The sequence below is a fragment of the Lonchura striata genome, chromosome 6 (genome assembly GCF_046129695.1).
Source record: "Lonchura striata isolate bLonStr1 chromosome 6, bLonStr1.mat, whole genome shotgun sequence".
NCBI classification, from domain to species: domain Eukaryota; kingdom Metazoa; phylum Chordata; class Aves; order Passeriformes; family Estrildidae; genus Lonchura; species Lonchura striata.
In genome coordinates this window covers 36,453,146-36,476,555 of record NC_134608.1, presented here as the reverse complement: position 1 = coordinate 36,476,555, position 23,410 = coordinate 36,453,146, and the positions used below count along the sequence as shown (strand labels likewise).

At 39.1% G+C, this 23,410-nt stretch overlaps 1 protein-coding gene across 1 annotated transcript; it reads right to left on the bottom strand.

Moving 5' to 3' along the window:
- Positions 1-1,781: 1,781 nt before the first annotated feature.
- LOC110472159 (cytosolic phospholipase A2 epsilon) lies at positions 1,782-21,644 on the bottom strand. The gene is made up of 21 exons (XM_077783771.1): positions 21,618-21,644; positions 21,255-21,338; positions 19,257-19,329; positions 18,325-18,461; positions 17,421-17,552; positions 14,455-14,495; positions 13,975-14,017; positions 13,591-13,654; positions 12,211-12,377; positions 11,975-12,067; positions 11,580-11,617; positions 10,334-10,469; positions 8,800-8,936; positions 7,700-7,922; positions 6,950-7,064; positions 5,825-5,962; positions 5,251-5,358; positions 4,627-4,818; positions 3,940-4,106; positions 3,076-3,256; positions 1,782-2,020 (listed from the first exon to the last, which is right to left on the bottom strand). Exons 1-21 carry the CDS (start codon positions 21,642-21,644, stop codon positions 1,782-1,784), a joined length of 2,535 nt encoding a protein of 844 aa, XP_077639897.1.
- Positions 21,645-23,410: the final 1,766 nt, after the last annotated feature.

The following is a 23,410-nucleotide window of genomic DNA, read 5'->3' as shown; positions in this document are numbered from 1 at the left end:
CACTGAACCTAAGCCTCAGCTCCATCCTTAAAAAATTCCACCAGTAATAATGAATGTGTCTCCTTTGTTATTTTTTGATTAATAGCTGGCAAACCATTCAAACAAATATATTTTCCCCTGTCCTTTCATGCTGCCTTTCACTGTCACATCACAGGCAAGATTCTGAAGTATCACTCTAATGATACTATTCTCAACGGGCTTTAATAGAAGAAGTGTTTCCTTCCCCAAACAAGAAACAAAATGAGTTAATTTTGGAGAAAATTCACAAGACCATTCAGCTTGGCTCTCCCAGCTAACATATTAGTCTCATGCAGTGTTAGATGCTTGGAGCCAGATACCAACACAAACACCAGCATCTGAATGACTTGAGTCACAATACTGAGCTGCTAAACTACACCATTTAGGCAACCTAAGATTTTTCAGTGGCTTGCTAAATAGGCCCAGACTTCTGAAAACAGACTGTCTTTCCTCAGCTCATTCTAAGCCATTCTAATTTTCCAGATCAGCTGCCAAAAGCACACATCATCACCACACCTTGGGTGAGTAAAGCTGAAGGTCCAGTGCCAAGTGTTGCAACCAGTGGGTGGAATACACCAGACACACATACACTGAACTGCTTATATTCATTCTTCCTGGAGCTCTAGTAATGAATCTTGAAAATCTTTAAAATACTGAAGAGATGCTTTGCAAAAGAAAATAATCACATTTTTAAACCTCCATTTCATTATTGTTTAAAAATAAATTAATGAACATAAATGAGCTGTCAGAGTGACAATTCCTTTCCTTCTTTACTCAGAGAAAACTATTTCAGTCTTACAAGTGACACATAACATCAAATTATCCTAACCAAGGGCAAGGAAAGAAGGCGAAAAACTGGATTTCTGAATAAGAAGGCTAGTGAAGCAGAAAGATATATCAGTATCTGAGGAAAAGCAAAGTTGTTGGACTTGACTACTTTAGATCTATGAAAAGGAGTCATGAAGGTTACTGCCAACAGTTTCCTCTTATGAAGGGAGACTTACTAGTTTGATTCATATTGCAGCAAAGCTTGACAGACACTGCTGGTGTTATCTCCTGTTAAATGAACTGATGCACAGAAAAGGACTGTCTTAGAGGTAACAACATATAATGTTATCTCCTGAGTTATCATTCCAGTCACCTGCATCCTTGAAAGCAGAGTTTCCTTCCATTTTTCATTTTCCACTGTTGAAGTGACAGCTTTTCTTTCATCTTTCCTCAAAGATTATTCACAAAGCTCATTGTTCACTCAATATTTGATTTCTCGGTATCAAAAGCAAGAGTAACTTTTTCCCCAGAACAACTCACTAGCTGCACTGAGTCCATAGAAGTTAATAAAACCCCCAAACTTCAATGACTTCAACTACAAAATTATTATTTTTAATAAGATTATGCATGGCTACTTAGTATTTTAACAGTAGCTATTACTCTGCATGTATATTTTTGGATACAACAATCAGAAAATAAGACCTAAGAAAGACCAGTTAAATATACTTTTTTAAGAAGCCATTTTTCTAAGACAAGTACAAGAATCTCATGAACACTACTCTGTCTGTCATTTGGATGGCAGTGGGAATAAAACTGTAGCAGCAGCTACACATCAGCCATCTCACTGTTGCAGAAGTCAAAGGAGTTGGTATCAAAAATTCTGTTGCCATCACAAACATCCATGAGCTTGCAGCAGGTGAATATTTATTAGTTCAGTTCCAAAACATTTGTGTATCTCCTTCTGATGGTTTGTTTTTTATATATATAAATACACTTTAAGAGTGTTTATTTGAATTAGGTGATGAATAGTTTTTAAGTTGCTTCTTTCGTTGTACTGCAGTTTGCAAAGCCTGTAGAATTAAGTGTTTGTTATTCAGGATGTTGTAGCTGCACAGGTTAAGCAGCTTGTTGAAATTCTCCTCAGTGTAGGTAAGTAGGCCAGTGCCATAGGGAGCAGCACAGTTGGACACATCCACTCTTCCCTGCTCCATCTCTGCGGGACTGCGCTCCACATCTGAAACCAGAGCCAAGAACAGCAAAGGTATTGAGGAGGAAAACTGCTACCAGGCACTGCAAACTACACAGTAACAGACAATAAATCCACTGGTTTGGTACTTGGCTGCAGTCCAGACTTGACCAGCAGAAAAGCTTTTCTATGCAAAATGCTTTCCTCTCTAAAATAAGGTTTTGCATTCAAATATTTAATTTTTTTAAGATTTAGAATTTTGTATGTTTAACTTTTCAGTTGAGTTCTGAGATGACAGCTCTTTATCTACCAGCTGGTAGAAAATAACACCAGAGGGTTCCTGGATTGGGAATCCTCCCTCTCAGGTGGCTGAGATTTTAAGCACATGCAGCAGAACAAGTAAGATAATGAACAGCATGAGGTCTTTTTCAATAAGCTGGTTCATAGATTTTTCTTCATTTTTTGAGTAAGGTTTCCTGGACCATAGAAGATTAGCAATAAAAAAATTGGAGTTGATGCATGTAAAAGTATTTGTAAACTGAAACTGAATTTGCCAAGTAGGTTTCTTTTTTCCTAGTGAAACAAACATTTCTTCTATTGCTGAACTAAAGGAAACAATCTGGCAGCTTTTCAAAAATTATAGGTATCAGCAGAGCTTGTTACCCTGGCAAAGCTTTTGTTTCATTACAAGTTTTCAGCCTTTTCAATTCTCAATTTTTTCATGTAAAAAAGTAATAGGCAAATTCTAGCTTTGTTAACAAAGTAAACATATCTCTTCATGAGACTGTTTGGTGGCAGCATAAGCTACTAGTGGATGTAACTTGCTAACTGTGTCCTCTTCTTTATTATCGAAGTTACATGACCTGTTTCAAGTGTCAGAGGGGGTTCCCCTCAAGGTACAGCTTCTCATGCTTTTATTTTTAAACCTCTTCATTCCAATCCTTAATTAGCTGGCCAATACTATATGCATCACACCTGGACTGAGAATATAATAATTTAGCCAACTCAGAAGCTTGCCAGTGTTTTGTTTTGGAAGAGGAACAAGTTTAATGGATCCAGTTGGATGAGACAGTCTCAAAAAATGATTACTGCTGTCAACTTACTCGGTGCCTTGTATTTTTGGAAGGTATCACACACCAGTGGAAAATAGGCCAAGACTGGTGCCTCTAAGTTGTCCTCAAACACATAGCACTCCTTCAGGTGCTCCCGGTCTTCCTGGCTCAGCTCTGTGCTGGGGAATGGGATCCCATGCTCCAAACAGTACTCTGAGAATAGGTCCAGTGGCTGGCTCAACAGAGAGGAGAGACATAACACAAAGAGAGCTTGAGGTAAGCCCACCAAACCCAATAATATTTTGCTGCAATAGACAATCTGAGATTGATTCATATGTTTATAAATAATGCCAACTATGCACTGCAACAAACATAGCATCTTAATTTTAACATATCCTGGGTAACAGAAACTGGGTAGATTTGCTAATATTTTATATTTCTAAAGCAGGGTTACTATTTACTGAAATTTATATGACTGAAATTTATATTCAGGTAAATTTTTGTGATTTAGTGAGCAGAGTAGAGGATTTGGATAGAGAAACTTTGATTACATGTGGCTTCTCAGATCACAGGTTCTTAAATATCTACATTCAGTGCATCTATGTCTTCATGTATTTATTACATTGTAGAAGTTATTTAGTTATTGAGGAACTTGTTACCAGGATGACAAATACATAAAATAGGACATCTTCTGTATGTTGTGTTCATATGCCTGTCCCAGAAAGACACTGAAAACAGCCCTGATAAAGGCAGTGACATGGTCACAGTTGTAAATAGTACCATTGATATGATCACTTAATAAAAAGCAGATCATTTTCTGGAAGGGGAAAAAAAAAAAAAAAGAGAGAGAGAGAAAGCTGTAGTGGCAATTCAGCTTCTGGAGTCATATAAAGAATCACTGCTTCAAAACCTCACCAGAGTCTGTGATCCTCCACTGTAATTTAAGTGGATAATGACATCCACTTTTCTCTCTGGTCTCAGAACTGGTGGGCAGCTGGTGTTGATGAAGAAAGCTGTATCTATCAGCTTGAGGTAGTCACTCATTTCATTCAGCTGGTTGGGAGAAGAATCCAGCACTGTGTCTGAAAGGCCAAAATTTTTATTACTGTTTACTGCAGGGTCAAGTCCTTTTTTGTCCAAATTAGCATAAAAGCAGACAAAGAAAATACAGTTTACATATATTCATCTCTGACACAAATATGTATTTGACACAGTTATGTATTTGTATTTGACACAATTTTAGTATTTAGAGCTCAACTCTGAGATCAGCAAGAGAGAGGAGTTCTGCGACTCAACTTCATCCAAAGTGATAAATTACTCTTCTTTTTTAATAAGTGTAAATTTGTGGCTATTTAACTTCCTTAGAAGCTTCAAGTCACTCTTCAATAGCTTTTCCTAGGAAGATAATTCAAGCAAACTGGCAGTGCTTCTTCCAAGACCAGGACTAAATCATGTAGGGCTTGGCAAAACCCATTTCACAGACATGATAATCAAATAATATTAATCAAAATTTACCTCTATGATAAAACTGATCAAATACTTTTCCTCAGCAAGTATCCTCAAATCTCCTTCAAAGATATAACTGAAACAATTTCCAATTACCTTTCCACATGCAAAAGCTCTCATTCTCCAAATATTTGTTATGTAGCTGCAAGCCCTTGAGGAAATTATGATAAGTTGAAACCACTGGCCGCCCAGTCATCATCTCTCGAAGAGTTTTGGAAAGGTAGCCTTTGGGAATGGATAAGCAGGTTGTCTGTTCATGAGGCTTCTTGGGCAGAGCAGGATGGTTCTCTGCAGGAAGAACAAGAAGAGGGTTTGTGTCTGCATTCAGTCAGAGTGTTTCTCTGGTGATAATAACAACCAAACCACCATGGCTCCCAGCCCCATCTGTAACTGAGTGCACACCTGGACATGCAGAGTGTTCTGGGCAGTGGGTTTCAGTGTCACACCATCACCTTGTTCTTCCTTGTCTGACCTCTCCCCCCTCAAAGGGTTCTGGTAACCCTTTCATGACTAACAAAGCTCCTCAGGGATGTTACACAGTGAGCAGCATGATGTTTTTTCCTGTTTTACAGCACAACTGCTGGTCTCCTGCTTTTCCTTCATTCTCAAGGGCTTGGTGTCCCATAAGCCAGAAACAGGACACAAAAACAAATGTGTTTACCAAATGCCAGGTTTTACATTTCAGAGAGGTGTGAAGAAAATGTCATCTGAAGAACTAACCAATGTCATGCTCAGTGTCTCGAGTCCATCTGTGCCAGAAGTGTTCTGAATGACCCGAAAGGTAGACAGCATCCATAAAACTCTGAGAAAAAATATTACTCCATGTGCCTTGAAAGTTAAAAAAAAAAACAAAACACGCCATACTTAATATTAGTTTAAATATTAGAGCACAGTTATGGCAACACACCTGAATCCACCCTCTGTTCTAGTTATGAAATATTATGAATTTTCCTGTAAATATCAAATGCCACGCCATTCCACACAATGTCTGGCTTACAACCAGGCTATTTTTGAAACTTGGCTGTCTATAAAAGTCAGACTGTGAGTTTAAATACTTCAGATGATCAGTTTGTGTGTGTGCATGCATGTGTTCTGTTTAGGTCATTCGGCAAGACGTTCAGCAAATTAGTCACATTTGTCTCAAAAATTGATTTCCTCTTTTGTTGCTTTTGGCTGGTTCATTTGAGATTGAAATTGCATCCAATACATTCTCTGGTGTACTAATACTGCAATTTGCAGACCACCTCTGTGTAGCCAGCTCTTAAGGTGATGTTTTGTTGAGATAGTAAATTACCTTCCAAGAAGCAGATGTGGGATTCTGGGATCTTCTTCATCCGGCGACCCATGAAGAACTCACTACCAAAATCCTCTGAACGAACAAAGGCCCCATATTTCAGGAGACCCACCTCGTAAGGTGTGAACTCCACCCACTCTGTAAATAAGGCATCAAAATGGATTTATTGCAGCCACCTGAACACATGTAAAAGTCAGCTTAGAGAATCAGAAGCTGGAAGAACAAGGCCTATACCTTCACCATGGTAGTGACAGACAGTTCAAACCACTATGTTTTGAAACAAACAGGTGCCCTTCAACATACATGAATGCAAAAACTAAATTCATCTCCTCTGCCAAAATCCATTCAGCTTAAGATTCAGGTCCATTTCTGCACTAAGAAGCAAGACCTGGGGCTGAAAGTCCACTAATTGCTAAGGCTCTGCACACAATGTGGCATTTTGAGTTCCTCTGATTCAGCAGTGACGCCAGCTACCATTCATTCAAAAGACTCTCATAATCACTGCCTTGAGGATAAAAAACTCTGACCAAACCCCCTCCCCACATGGAAACTTTGGTTGGGTGCACTGGGACTGCAACTGTGCCTAGGAGCAGATGACCACGTTCAGTTGCAGAACCTCCTGCTTCCTTTGTGCTGGAAACCCTCCCTATGGAACAGTGATCAGGATCACTGATCAGAGCACAGAGCCCTGCATCACATCAGATCCTTCTCTGCCTGCTGGGAGCTGACTCCTGCTCTCACCTCTCTCCACCTTCTCCTTTTCCTCCCTTCCTTGCCCACCTTCCCACTCTTGATAGCTCTCTTGGAGTAGTGCTGCCTCAGCAGGAGACCCAGCAGCTGACAGGGGCTGTGGGGGGGAGGTGGGGATGAGAGGGGTGACTCTCAAGGCTGCCAGCAAAAGGCATCTCCATCCCACCCCGAGCAGTGTCTACAGCACACCTATCTTCCTTCCATAGGTTTAGAATGCATGTTTTTCATCCAAATCAGAAACCAGATAGGAAGACCGGGAAAAGGAAATTATTTAAAAGATTTATTGGCTTGGACTTACAGAAAAAATGTTTTGGCATTCAATCAGCCTTAAAAGGAAACTCTTCAGAGTTATGAGAGGGTGTATGATATCTATACCTTTAAAATCCAAAGTGCTAAAGTCATCCTTGACATTGAGGGATAGGTATATGGGGAGAGGATTCTGCCCCTGATTGACTGCTAGTTGTTGATCCGAGAGTTTGTGAGTATTTTCCTGTTTACAAAGAGCAGAAGTCATTGTAAAAATATGAACATGATGCATGGACTTACTACAGTATCTAAGCATGAACTATCAATGAAGTATCTGCTAAACCTCAGCAGGTTTTGTTCTGTGTACTTTGTTTGGCCAGACAAGTATGTTCATGTGTTATCTCCCATAAGCTTCCACCAAGGCATTGTACTTATGAGAGTTTTGGCAAGGGGGACAGGACAAAAATGCAAGAAACATGTCTGCACAGCCACTTGATATGACTTGCTTTAAGGAAAGAAAGATATTTAGTCAACCTGGACCCATTTCCTTCAGTACAGCTTATAGGTATACATTGCTATGCCTGAACTTAGCTCTGCCAGAGCCTTCTCTCCTCTGTGTGTTACTAGAATTACCACCTGACCCAAAACCCAAACTTAAAGATGTAAAATCAGTTTCTTTAACATCTTGAATTTTTGCATGCTCAGACATCTCTTCTAGATGCTCATACTTTAGGGTTACTTTGTTACTTTTATTCTAAAAACCCAAATAATAAGTCCTTCAGGTGTTTTCAGAGCCTTTTCTGTAACTGAATCCACAGCATTAGACATGGAATGTTAGAAATCCTGTGAAATAAGAGGGAGAGAAAGAATATAAAATACCTGATGATGTAGCATACAATCAATAAAGAGTCCCCATAAATCTGTAAAGGACACCTTGTGCCCCTCTTGCTTTCTCTTACAAAGCTCATTTTCATAGTATTTCATATGATCCAAAGAGAAACAGTGCAGCTTGCTCTTGGTCACGTGTTTCCTGATATCACCAACTGGCCCTCTGAGATCCTTTTGTGACCAATTTTCATCTTCATATAACTTTGACATGGTCCTGGATTAAAGAAAGGTACTGTGACACATGACAATTGATTAGCCTATAACACACTTAAGTATTTTGTTTGAGGCTACCTGAGGTTCTTGCCCTCCAACTTCTACTTGGAAGAGCATGAGGCAGAATTTAGGCTGTGTAATTATATTTTTTTTTCCTGCACAAATACATTTAAAATCATCCTACCTTGTTTGTATTTCAGAATCAAAAATAAAGCAACAGTGATAATTTAACTCAAGCTTTTGCTAGAATTACCCTTTGATTGTCCAAGCCACCCCTTCTATCTGAGGCCAGTTCCCTCAGGTGGGTCAGACCCTATGTGAAAGGCATAAGGGCAGGTTTGAGCTGCCAGGACCCAGGGCTCAAGCAGATTCCAGTCATCTCCTCTCATCCCCAGCCCACTTGGTCTCATTCTGTCTCACATACTTTTAGAGCAGCCTCCAGAGGCAAAATGTTTTCAATCCCTCAACCCCTTCTAGTTTGTGCAAGGCAGTCACCATTGAGCGTATGAATGACACTCTCAGGGCTGTTCTTTAAAAGTCTGGTTTTTGGAGACATATAAGAGTTGAGCCAGGCAAAAATTACAAAAGGACTTTTGAAGTGTTGCATGCAACAAGATAAAAAGTTACAGGCAAACCATCATGGCTTGTGCTCTTTTCTTTTGATTTCTGTAAACACTTCAGTGCAGTTACAGAAATACTGTCACTCTCATTAGATTTGTTTCTTGTAGGAGGATAGCACTGAGTGGTCCCATGAAAAAAGTCCAAAAGGAAGCCAAGTGCCCACATCAAGCTGAGTAAATTCATCAGTAAGGCAACATTGTTCACCAGGTTATCACTCTGCTAACACAAATGTCAAGTACAGGCCCAGCTCTCCTTACCATGTTGTGGCAGACAAACCACTGATGTATGACACACAGTCCAGAACACCCAGCTCCTGGAGAGCCAGGAGGCTGCCAAACATCGCTGTCATGGACCGCACTCCCCCCGCTGCAGTCACCACTGCCACCACTGGCACCTGCTCCACACACAGAGAGAGGCACAAAGTCACTCATCACCAGGAGAAATACAGGAACGATGGCCATGCAGAAAAAAGTAACAGCAGCACCTGGTTCAGGTAGGTTTTGATTAATTCACCCCATTCAGGGCAGTGCCTAGATGTGTGTTTGAGCTGTATAAACTTTGGTGGAATTTAGTGTAAGCTGAAAGCATTTTCCAGATCAGTGATGCTTTGGAAAGTCTGGAGCTGTAAATACAGTTCTTCTGTGAAGAAATATGTTTTCAGATTTTCTCAATGTATTTAATTTTTCCTCAGCTCTTCCCATCAAAACACCTTTTAAAGCTCTGAGTATAACTAAGATCAGAAGAGCAGCACGAAACCTGCCTGCATAATTTTTTCTTCCTTTAGGTGTATAAGTGTATATACAACATTTGCTATTCTCCAGGCAGATAGTGCCCAGCTTTATAGATTTATTTTAACACTGTTTTTCCAACCCAGAATTACCTCTACCTTCCCTGATATCAGTGCTACATGTAATTTGGTTTTACTTTCTTCAGAAATGCATCAATCCTGTTATCCTTCCCCCCTTTTCTGTATAGTAAAACTGATACAACAGGTATTCAGTTTTAGGAACATATGTTGCCATTACCTTTAATCTTCACTGTATTTCACCACCTACTTGTGTGTTTGGAGGTTTTTTTTTTATTATTAATTTGGCTCAACCCCCGTTTTATTCTCAGTTGATAATAACAAGTCATATTCTACCTGTTCCTTAAGTTCATGAGTATTTTGACTTGGTTGAAAAATGCTGTCCTGCACACATCATAAAGGGTTGGGTGTGCTGGGAGCTGAACAGAGCAGTGGAGGAAATACCCCACAGGCACATTGTCCCAGACTCTTGCCCCAGGCACCACAGCCCCATAACAGATCATTGTCCTCCAGTAAGAGAGCAGCTACCTCTGAGTTCAGGGATCCCCAGGAGAGGAGCAAGCAAGAGGTAACACCAAAAAACACACAAGACAGATGCTACTCTACCAGTGTGCTATGGGAGAGTTGCAGCCTTCCCCGTGAACCTTATGGCAGCAGAGAAGGGATGCCAAAGACGAGAAATGGTCTCAGTTTAAGCAATCAAATTTCACCAGGCTTAGTTATACATGCCAGTATGTCAGCAAATACAGCCTTTGGGTGCCCCTGAGGGAGGACAGAGGTTGACAGAGAATAAAGGAGCTATAACCAGCCTCCTGACAGCTCCTCTTTCATCCTCTGTGTCAAAAACTTGGGTATGGTCTTAGGTGCAAGTGATAATCTGGCCTTTACTATTTATATCGTGGAAGAGCTGTTTGGGTCATGCAAGTACATCACATCCACTTATCTCAAAGTGGGTTATACTGCTCCCAAAATGCTGTCCCACATACCTCATCCTCCTGCAGGTCTTCATCTAGATGAAGAACATTTTTCAGAGCAGCAGCAACCACCTTCTTCCTTTTACGGATGAAATCCTGCTCCTCCACGCACAGACCAAACCCCAGCCGCAAATCTAAATCCTTGCAACTAGAACGTAAGAACAGCACAAGCACCTGTAGCCATTTCAGTTGGAGACATTCAGCAAAGCCAACAACAATAAACCAGTTTAAAGAAATTATACTTCCATGTGCATGAAAATCCCCCTGTGTAAATGAAATCAGTTATATGCATATCCTATGCCCTATATTTGTGCCTTTCTGTGGAGATTTTTAGCTCAGAATTATGTCCTGAACAATTTCACACAATCACAAGGAAGTTAAATGAATAAAATTAAATTGTTTCACATTGAACTCTGGTACTTGAACACCTCTTCACATTCTCCTGCTATGCATGTGCTTGGTCTTCCAAGCACAAAGGGGGCCTAAGTAGTTATTTAAACTTAACACACTTCAATTAAAATAACCATAATACTGAATTAGGCTTATCTCTACAAAGAATTTATGCTCTATTTGAATCAGAAGATTTCTCCTAAATTTATCCCTTCTGTACATTACCATAAATAACATGTACATTATTCATTCTATAACCTATATTTTCACAGGGTTCCAGATTCAGAGGTTTTTTTCAGAGAAAAAAAAACACAAAACCTTTTCTGTCTCTTTTCTGAATATTATTCAATAAAACCCTCTGATTGATCATTCACCTGCAACTAAGGCTTGCAATGGAACTAACTTATCAACAGGGGGTAATGTTACCCTTCAGAAAATCTCAGCAAGTCAGTTAATAAATAAATTACTGTCCATGTGTTTCATTGAAAAATTACCTGTAGAGGTCTTGTAAACATATAAAGGTGTTAGACATATTAGAACTATGGTACACATAAATATGCTCATATTATAGATAAAGGTTACAAGACAGAAGTATGTTTAGGTATCAAAATTACAAAGCCTCAACATTAGGAAAAATATTGTGATGGTTTATACCCCATAACTAGCTACCAACTATCCTATTCTAAATTCTTACCAACCAATTTAAAACTTTGAAGCATTTTATTAACCAGTCTCCATATTTTAGTCAGCTTTATTTCCTGTTTTGAAATTAGCTACTTTAAAATTTAGTTTCCTTTCATCTAACAATGAAATCATGGAAGGAGAGGAGATGGCCTAAGTAATCATTCAAAAGCAATAAAAGATTTACCTATTTTCCTCATTCACAGACACCTCATAAGATTCCCCCTGAAAATGAATCATGAAATTAATCAATAAATTTTAAATAGAATTGAAAATTTGTAAAAGCAGGTTTTACAGTATTAGCAAATTTTCAGATATATAGTCTAATGATAATTTTTTTGTCTCCTCTCAGGCATTCAACACACAATACTCATCTTGCATTTAAACTACTTTTAAAGCAGCCAGAAATTCTAAATATCCTATTTCCCCCCAAATCATACTTATATTTCTAAGTGTATGCAGAGCTAAGCATACAAATAACTCACTGATGCAATTTTAGTAACAAAATTATTACATGACCAGATATCACATATATACAGTTTACCTTGTTGAAAGAATTCCAAATATCCAAAGGATACTCACTCTCATCACTGTCACTTTCTTTTCCAAGTCCAGAGAATGGAGAGGCACAGCCAAGGGACTACTTACATCCATTTCCCTCCTACCTGAGCCAGGCTGATTTAAAGAGGGGGAAAAAATGTTATAAGGAAAATATTATTTATAGAGCCTAAGCACAGAAATACCAGATAAGGGTTTACTCATGATTCTTCTCCCAAAATTTAGGCTAGGTGTTATCACCTTCCATAAGAAAAACCTACACAACAGAGAAAACACTCCTTTGGCAGAGTCATGAGCAGCCTGGGTTGGCTGTGCTTGATGTAGTGGAACCTGGTGGTTTCACTTCTTCCTGGTCTGGAGTGAGGACCTATGGAAATATCCTGGGTTTCTTCATAGGATCCTTTCATTGTGAAGGTGAAATCTCTCCCTAAGAACAAGAAGCAAACCGCAGGGAGATGTTAACTGTGCCTAGTCCTGAAATTAGCCCCAAGTGACATTTCAGTCTTAATGCTGCAGGCTTAACTGAGGTTAATTTGGACCACAACGTTTTTCTTCCCCTGTGACCAGTGTGCAGCACCTGGTGCTTTGAGATCCCCTGGATGGCAGGGGCTGGGAACTGACCAGCTCTCAAGTTTGCAATAGTCAGAGAGCTGATCTCAAAAGCTGATGGCAGAGTCAGGGCTGGCACCCCTGGCTCCTCGAGGCCCAGCCCTTCATCCCCGGAGAAAAGCAAAGGCATCTGCTCTGAGAATTTCACCAACCTTGAGGGGAATTTTTAGCAGGCACCTTTGTACATAATTCTTTGTGTGAAAGTGTGTGTGAATTGATTTGAATGCCCCATAGCAGGTGTAGTATGAATGTTATCATCCTACATTCATAATTATTTATTGTTCTGCTTATTGTAAATACCACTGAATTGCTTTTTTAAATGCTAAATTATGGGATGATTAAGTGCTGCTGAATCCTTTAGACAAACAATCAACTCTAAGGCTAAGTTTGGCAAGAGGGTTCACTCTGAAACTCACAACTCAGTGTGAGGATCTTCACTCCTGGCACCCTTTCCTTTTCCCTCTTTATCCTTTTACATCCCCTGTCATTGCATAAATAATTCTAGATTTATTCTAATCTGATTTTTCTTTGTATGTTTCATGCATGTAGTAATAGAGTGAACCTTGCCATTGAACCTTGTCACACTTTTCTAAATTTTTAGTAAACTACACTTGCTAATGCCTTTGCCAGGGATTAAGTGACCTAAACCATTTTTGACAGCCTGCCAAGTGACAGAGTGTGTGCTACACTTGTGGATGCCTCTAGCAGCATCCACATCTCCTGAGCTTTCACTGAAGTCTTTCTCCTCCTGAGAGCTGTGTCTGCCTCCTTTTACTTTCTGTTTTCACCAGAAAACAGAGATAAAGGTATTTCAGTTCCATCACATTGCAGTTGTGTTCCATCATACATCAACAGCTGTTTCCAGATCTCCCAGCCAGCTCCACAGTTTCTCTTAAGCTACACAGTCATGTGTAGCAAACAGCAGCCCTGATGCAAACGGAGACTAAAACAAACCAAATATTTATCTAGATTCAGCTGTGTTTCCCATTGCACAAAAAGCAGCAACAAACAATTTAAATCAGCAGCCTCACTTTTGTAAGAATTCTTCATTTTTGTTTCATTCACGTGTACTTCTAAACAGGAAACTTCACGAGACTGGAAGAGAGAAGCAATAAAGCCACTGGTCACAGAAACAGTTCAGAATTCTCACTGAGGTTCTAGGAGTCCTGTAGAAACACAGTGCTTGGCCACAATGGTCTATGGATGTGAAGAATTTGTAGAAACTGAGTATCTTGTATAAATCTTGCAAGCAGTACTGTGGTTAAGGAAGCCAAAATAACTGGGGATCTGTCATTACATTTAAATACCATTCAGTCCCCAACAGTTAACAGAAGAAATTTTTCTTCCTATCTTCCAACCACATCCTTCAGTTCTGCCCCACCATAAGATTAGCATACAAAAAAAACAAAAATTACCACTAGTACACCATTAGTAATGATCTTCTCAGATACACCAGGTCTGAAAAGAAAAACCAAAAAGGTTTATTTAAAAGTGTGTATTTAAGCAATAAACTTTCAAAAGCACATAGTTCTCTGAGCTCAGTTTTTCTAGCTGACATCAGCACTTGTACCATCAGCAATTCTATCCTTCCCCTGTATCTTGCAGCCTCTGCCAGATCACATCCCATACCTTCCTAAGGATGCTCCTTCCTTCTTATCTCTGCTGATGAGTATCATCTCTCCTTAGGCTGAATCACAAAATAAACATCCATTCTCAGCTATAAATAGTAAGACTCACTCAAATTTGGGACAGAAAATAACACCAGGGAAGATGCCGAGATGAGGTGTCTGAACAGATGTACACAGAGCCACTTCCCCAGTGCTGCATGACTACTCTCTCTAAAATGCAGTTTTCTGAGGTTTTACTTACATGTTTTCCAGTAGAAATTTACTTACATGTTATCCAGTAGAAATTCCACTTCTAGTTCTTCCTGATTCTGAAAATAGGACTTTTTTTAAATTTATGAATGAATAAATATTTTCCATTGATGCAACTCTGACAATTTATTTATAACCCTCTATTCCCACACCCTCTACATCATAATATGAATGGATTTCTGTGGCCACACTTTGACTCCACCTCTCTACTGCTCTATTGTTTACAAACCAGCTGTACCATCAAGAGAAAGAAAATATTAGGTATCACTGAATAGGGAGCAAGGGTCCTATTATTAATTCATTAGTAGGATAAGACATGGGTCAGTCAATGCTGAGGAAGGGAAGAATAGTAGGTGAATGATGTAGGAAAACATAATTAAGAATGAATGGACTTAGTACAGTGAATAGATAGGGAGTATGCCTTGGTTAAAACAAAAGAATTTGCAGAGTAAAGTCATTAAACATTAAAAAAGGGTGGGAGAAGGGACCAACTTAGAAAGTAAAAACTGTCAGGGTGAAGGGAAGAAAAGAGAAGACTGTGAAGAGGAATCAGGGAAAAGAGCTGAGGAGAGACAAATAAAGAGGAAAAGAGACAAGAAAAGTGTAAGAATGAAGCAGCAACAGAGTAGCTCACCAATAGTATAAAAGAGACTGAATAACTGTATTACTTCAGCCACTTGCTATGGGATACAGCCAGTCCAGGAAATATCACACTAAAAAAGAGTATATCAGAGAGATCTTCTGGATCATCCACAGGGAGGATTCTGGATCATCCACAGGGAGGAAAATACTAGCTAACAGTGATATAAACTATGACACTTGTCTCTTCCTGACAAGTGACAGTAGCACTTTTTAATTCATATTCAGAATAGCTAACATTTACTGACAAATATCCCTTCTGTCCTGCTGTACATCACACTTTAACATTGTGAATTGACTGTGAAAAGCATGTCAAATCTGACAATGCAGCTGCCATAGGAGAAATATCTTTACAGTGAAAGTGAAGAGCAATTTTGTATTTACTAATTCACATCAGTAAATGAGACATCTCTGATGGCTTCTCTGATAGCTGCATCTGTGGCATATAATACAGAAGCAGGTAGCTGTGCTTGCTAATTTCTCCCAAAGTCTCTATTTCATGAGAATTACAGTGGTTGCAATGTTGTAATACAAGGCTGGGGCACAGATTTTAGAAAGCAATCACCTTACACAGATGCAAGACAGAATATCAAATATTTAATTGTGCCCAGACTATACTATCCAAACTAACTGGAGGTCTGTTACAACTTTGTCCAAAGAACATCAGAAACAAGGATCAGAAGAACCTGGCTCATAGCATCTGCCTGATTGTGCTTGCCTTCTTATGCTGTTTTACACTCACAAAAGTTATGTTTCTATGAAGTCCCACTCACATATTTGTGGGTGAAAAATCCAGAGCATAGGAATGGAAATACTTGTTAGGCCACAGAGAGCAAGAGGCACAGCAAAGCAACCCTGCTGCTCTGACATTACCCATCTGGCCTCCTCAGCCCTTCTTCTGAGATACCTTGGTAGATGAAAGAATTCATTATGGGCAGAGGTGACATTACAGCCTGTTATTAAGATTGCCCAGCCTGATGCATTCCTAAGTCACTTTCAAAAAAATAAAACAACCCAAAGTCTTCTAAAAATCCAAATACAGACCATAATCTGTGATGCCTCATGGGTGCCTGATTCACCACAAACTGAAGAAGGGCAGCTTGACCAGGATGTTCCTGAGACAGCTCACCTGGTCTGACCCCCACCACTTCCACCTTGCTAATGGGCTAAGACAGCTCTGCACATGCCTCAGAGCAAATTCAGGGCTTGAATCACACCTGGCATTATCTCAGTCACATGAGGCTTTTCTGAGGAAGGCTGTAGCCATCTGGAGCAGGTTTAGTCAGCAGTCCTCAGGAAGGATTGGTCTTCTAAAAGAGCAGTTAATAAACACTCTCCAAAGCAATAGTAATACAAAAAACAGGCAAGAGTGTGTTCCAAAGAGCCTGATTTGACACAGTGGTTTAGAAATAAATGGAACACACCAATTCCTGGGAACCAAAAACTGAAGCCCTTGGCAGAAGTATGAAAAAGTCCTGAAGTTGTTACTACATTCTCCAAACAGAGAAGATGTTACATTGTGCAGATCATCTGAGTATATATTCTGCTCTCTTTGAAAATGAGTGTGATTTCCCCACCTCTCCTCTCAGCAACTTCATCCACTCAGTGTTTCATAAGACACTCTTTATCTCCCCTTTAATACAACCAAACACAATATTTTTTTGAGATTCATGCAGCAAATACAACTCTTAAGTCATACACTCAGAAGAAAAAGTAAAATGCTGATTATATTTTCATTCATCAAGAGATGAATTCTTCTGTGCTGGCTCAGCCCCTCTAAAATAAATTTGTAGCAAAGGAGCATAAGCAGACTTGCTGACATTTTTTTTTCTTAAAGTTGTTTTGTAGAGGAGGAAAAAAAAAAGCCCCAAAGATATTATCACAAGAATGAAATGCTTCATTTAGCAAGTACATTATATGAAAGAACTGGCCAAAATCCCTGATGAAGCTGAGAGGTTATAGCCCTAGCGAGCTACTGGCCAAAGGGTAAGGGCAGCTGCCTGGAAAGGGGACAGGGGTTTGTTCCCCCCCTGCTCTATCAATCTCCCACAACAGAAATTAGGCCTATCAGCTTCTTCATTTTTTGACTCTCTTTCTTGCTGACTTTTCAAAATATAATTTTGACATTTAAAAAAACAAATAAATAAAAAATAGGAATATGACAAGTAATTTTCATCTTATCCCAGTCACAACAGGGAGTGTTTGTGACCCCTCTCCTAAAACCCCAGCATTCAACTTCTTTTAGTAACATTCTTTTTAACAAAGTCTCTGTGTGTGAGAATTAATTTAATGATCAATAGAGGTAGCAACTTAAGACAAGGGTATTATTTTCTCTAGCCACTCACCTCTGGATTCAACTCAAAACTCAGGCGAACTTTTTCTCCAGGTGGGATTTTAGCCACATCAAAGCGAACAGTCATGAGATGGTCATCTGGTGTAAAAGTGTCCTCATCACAGACTGTCAGCTCCAGGATGTTCTGAGGAAAGAGGCAAAGAAGGATGTAAATGACATATTCTGGGACTACTGAACCCAAAAGGAAGGTCCAGCAAGAGCCAGCATTCAGCCCTCACACCCATGTGGACAGACTCCTGTGACAGCACAGAGCTCAGCCCACAGCCCATGTGGCTCAGACAGCAGAGTCAGGGACTAATCCTAGAGGGAGTAAATCATTGGCAACCAAAAAGAACTCCAAAAGAAGAGGAAACATAAGCAACATATATGATGGTAACAGGCACCAGACAGAGCAGAGGTTACACACACTAATCCTCAGATCGTTTGTGGATTCAAAATCACTGCCTTGAGAAATCTTGACATTTTGCCAGAAAGTAATAGTAAAGGGAAAATTTTTAGGCCTTTGAAATAAAAGTTAAAGCATAGTACCAAACTCTCAACAGGATTTGATCCCCTGGCAGTTCCTCAGGGCTCAGGTTACCATGAGAAGATGCAGCACTAGTAAACTATGAGAAACTGATCCAGTTTGGACATTGTATCACCTTCACTCTGACTGCTCACCTATTTCTGCTAATGCTATAAACACTTTAACAGTTTTTTACAATGGTTCTGGGACACAAAGAAGCATCCAACATTATTCCTGATATTCCACAACCTTTTGAGCTTAAACTACTTCTTTCAGTCAGGTTAACTGAGTTCAAGACCCATTTGAGCCTCAAGCCTTTCAAAAGGAGTCTGCCCACAGCAGGTGAAGATGCCCCCTTTAGACAGCACCTGCTCACTGTCACAGATCCCACCTTTACTTCACTCTGTATCACAAAGTGGAAAGTTTCATTCCAGACAGGGCTTCTGCAGTTGTGTACAGTTCTTGTCTGGGCTTCCTGACGTGAAGATGTTGGCAGCAACAGCTTGACATAGCAATCAGTTTGGCTCCCTGTGTTAACAACAAGTTGCACAATTAGTACAACAGTACTTCATTATTACTTGATTTGCTCAGTCAGGGAAAGAAAATATTAACCTCTGAGGAGTCCTAGATATTTCATTAAACTCCAAGGAAAATATTCTGGATTTAGAGTTTAACTTTTCTATTTAGATTTATACGAGTTTCAAAAAAGTCACTTTTAAACCATTAATTCTATTAGATAACAAGAGCAAAAGTATTTTATTTCAACAGTGCTGAACTAAGTACTCTGGCCCTTCTGATTTTATAACTCCTATTTTCAAATATTTGCCCTTTTCCAAAAAAACCTCATATACATTTATTGAAATGGCGCTTCTTAAACTTGAATGGAAATTTTAATTTGGGGGATTTTCATCTACTTGTAATGGACAAGTCATCCACACCAACAGAACAGTGAAGACAAAACACAGCAACATCCAAGCAACTACTGATTTTCCCTGTATCTTTCACAAAGGTATTCCTTTCAAAAGGGAATTGGGCAACCTGGAAAAAGGGACACTGAAGAGTTAGGAGAAAGGGAAATATCACAGAGCAGCTGACAAAGGGAAGGACAACTTCTTCAACACAATTTCTAGTCTATTTCCTTTCTGGTTTTAAGTGTTTTCTAAATTATTTTGAATTTAAATGAAAATGAAAATAAATACAACTTCTTCACCCAAACCCCCATGAAATATTACTGTAATCTAAGCAACAGGTGTACAAGAGCATAAAAATCAGGTGACAGAAGTTTTCTTGAGAGGCTATAAATGTGCTTTCAGTGATACTTACACAGATCTGCTTTGCGAAGATTTCTCATGCCTATAATTTTTACAGAAAGCCAGCACAACTGAGGCACTTCTGGCTGCAGAACAATGAGAAAGATACCTTAATTATTAGCAGTTAACTCAGATATAAATAATAACTCATCCTTTAACACCACAAAGGCCATTCTGTCATTATAATGCAGTGAATTTAATTTTAACTATTTGAGATATTTTCTGATAATAAATACTTTCTTGTGATTTGACATTGAGTAAAGATAACCTGTCATTCATAGCTAGGGTCTACATTAACCAAAATGAAACCTCATAAATGCAACAAACAGAACTGGGATTTTAAAGCGACAAGCAGGAGGGGGTTTATAAAGAATCAGAACTTAACACAGCAGGAATCACTAAAGCTCTAAACAATGTAAGAAAATGGAAAGCTGAGAAGACAAAGTAAAATTGGCAGTGTGTTAGATTATATAATAAAACACAAATAAACAACAAAAAGCTATACTTGTATGCAAATGCACATACACAAAAAAAAAAAAAGAAAATAGGAAAGAAAAGAGAATGGCACAAAAGCACAAACAGGCAATTCAGAATGTCTTGACTTAATCACAACAAACCTAGACTGACCTGATTGATCTACCAAGGAGAAGCCCTGAGGCATAGCAATATTGACAACTTATAGTGTAGTGTTCTACAGGAGAAAATCTTGAAAGCTCCACAAGTTTCTGCATTTTTTCTGTTCTTCCTCCACTCCCTATCACAGCTAAACACAGCCCTACACTTGATCACTGGAAAAACAAGACAGTGTTGAAGAACGTCAAGAGTAAAATACTACATGCAGAGGCAACAGCTCCATTTATTAAATTAAATCCAGCACTAAAATCTCCAAAGAATCATGATTTCTGAGAAACTGCCTGCTTAGGACCTCCTTGTGTACACTTTTGATACACCCTGGCCTTACAGAAGCAGACTAAACATCTAGAAATCAATAAGCCACCAAGCCAAATGTTATTTACAGCCTACTGAAAAAATTCTCAACTCAACACTATTTTTCAGCAAGTGTCATTTAAACATAACCAGAAGATCTGAAAGAAGCCCATCAACCTCAGCATAATTTTTGGCAGCAGTGTTTCTGGAGATGAAGGATGAAAAAAGTACATGATCCAAATTGCTGAAAGCTCAACATTTCATTCCAAATACAGAGGATTAATTTTTCATCCTCATCTTTAGTACCGTCCATATCCATGAGTTTGAAGAAAACTTATTCATGAGATGGCTTAAGCACTAAGCAACTACACTGACACAAACCAAATTATAATTCCATAGTGCTAGCAGTTAGTGAATGCACTACTCTCCCAGATTTAAGAAATAGTTAGCTTCATACTTTTGTACTGAATACAGCTAGGGAACAGATTGAGAAAACTCAGGGGTAAAAAACATATCAGATTATTTTCATTTTTCAAGTTATTTAATATATTTTCAGCTAACCATTAGTCAAAAAAAAAACCCAGAATAATTTGTAACATATCTAGAATGTACCATATCCAGTACTTTCCAAAACCAATTCATCTTCATAAAAATCAGTGTTCAGAAAAGTGTCAGACATGGGAGCAAGCCATTTTATTTGCTGATCTACCTCCATAAAGTAAAGGAAAAACAATTTAAGGACTAAGCCTTGGGTGTTATGAGGTATGACTACTGTCATATAATCATACCACAGTAAACCAAGACTAAAATCCAGCTCTCCCAGTTCCTTGCCTAGCATTTAAACCACAAGTTCATCATCTTCCCAACCCCTAAGTCACAGTGAATACTTTGCACTCTAGACAGCACACTCACAGAAGAAGCAAATATTCCCTTAACTATCTGTTGATAAATGTCACCTCTCACAAAAACAGTTAAGCTTGGGGAGAGACTGGAAAGGCTGGCAGAAGAACTGCAGGTATCACAGCCATCCTTTATGCCCTGCAGCTCTCTCCTTGCAATCCAGAAGCTGCCTTCCATACAGTACCTCATTTTCAGCACTGCATGGTCTGCCATGACTCCTCCTCCTGATTCCAATCTTCCTGTGCGGATTTGCACGGATGAACCGATCCTGGAGACAAAGAGCCAAAAGAGGGGCCAGTGATGAAACCCAGCAGTCAGTAATTTTCAGTTTCTACTCGGATTCACTATGGAAGGAGACCCTAGCATTTCTCCCAGTTCTCCTCTTCATCTCACCAGGACCATCTACCTGCTGCTTTTACTAATATATCTGCCTACTGTAGACACATTTGACATTTAAGGATCAAAATTCCCCAAGCATTTGCTTTTGATGAATCTCAACCAAGACAGTCAAACAGATTCTTCTGCCCCACCGCTGATTTTCTCTTACCAAAGGTGAATAGGCTGATGATCCCATCAGTATCTTTGATTCATAAAAGGCACTACTATAAGGCTCCAGTCTGTGTGTCTCCCAGCTGGTGTATGCTCCTGGACCACAGCTGTGGCCAGGAAGAAGGGACGAAGGGTTGTATAAATTGACTCACGGCTCCACCTCCCACTGATTTCAAAAGCACAAATGATGCATTTGTTCTGTCCACATGAAGACTTGCCTTTTCTTTTTTTTTTTTTTTCCTTTTTTTCTTTTTAACACCACAGTGATTTAGGGAAAAAAGGAGATAGGTCAAGCATTCTATCACAGGGTAATGCCAGAGTCATTATCCACCACCATCAGGTCTGAATAACTGCACACAGAGGGATCTCCTGGAGCAGTTCCAGCCCCCACCAGCTTCTCCAGTCAGATGCACAACAGCAAGGATTTTCACCAAGTTCACTACAAATTACACTCATGAAGTGGAGGCTGGATCTCACAGGCACTGGCAAATAATTAAAGAAAACACCTTGTAGCTTTTTTTTCTCTCTTATTTGGTTTCTCAGAGGATGTTAAGGAATCAGCAGAGCCAGCAGGAACTTTTTATATTGAAACATTTTTTAGCTGAAGTGCTGCTTTCAATTAAATGAAGTTAGAATCTCATAAGCCTTAACAAAAATAACTACACACCAGTTTTTTAAAAGTCTTTAAAAATCCCTGTTAAAATTGTCATGTCTGATCTTTTTAATTTTATAGTAATTTCCCACTATTTTTCTGTAACAGCACTCAAAATGTAAAACCTAAATGACCTAGTATTATTATGGAAATACAAAAATAGCACAGAAGCCAACTATTGCATTAAACATCACTAAAAAATAGGCGTTATTCAGTAGTAAGAAATTGCAGTTGAAACAAGTTTTTTTAAAACCCTTTGTTTTTTAGAATTCTCAAAATTCTAAGTCAGAATGAAAAGCCTTTTTAAAAGTTGTAGGATTTCTTAGGAAAAAATAAAAATCTGATTTTTCAACCCTTTCTAATGAAAGTTAAATTGTCTTATAAAGAGCTACCTTAGATGAGACCTATCTTACATAAAGTTTAAAATTATTATTATTATAGTTAGTCTTGCCTTTCAATAGATTCAAGCATTCAATGCAAGAATGTTTCTGCTTTAGGCTGTACTGACCATTATGCAAAAAAAGCCAGATAACTTCCCACCTAAAGTTTTTTGCTGGGCTGTTTTCTTTTATTGTGGAACAGGTATTACAATGGAGAATTATTTCACTTTTTTTATATAATAACACTTTTGCAGTAACGCTCTAAATTGAAGCAAGAGATTTAGCTCACAGGGTCACAAGAGGCTGAACCCAACAGCCATTCTATGACTGAACTGAGGCTCTGAAGTCATTTTGTGTCTCAGTTTGATGACTGTGGATTCTACTCACTTTTGAAGGACAAAAGTTAGCCATCCACTTAGATAACATTCCATGCTCCCCACTTAACTTCCACCCTCTCCAAAAGGTCCACATTTGGGCCTTTTGTGGATTTTGTAAATCAAATTAAGCAATATTAATTGCTGAAGCTGCTATGTCATTACACTGCCCTGGCTTACTCTGTACATAATAAGAGAAAAGAACCCAACTAAACAACTCTCTCACCCAGAAGCAGATCTAGCCAGTAATAATAGAAAATCACTTGATAACTGATACTGTGCATCACAAACCACGGTGCAGGTGAGTCACAATCAGGAAGCCACAGGCCAGAAGACAAGGTGGTATTTCACCAATACCATCACAACTACAGCAGCCCACAGCTGG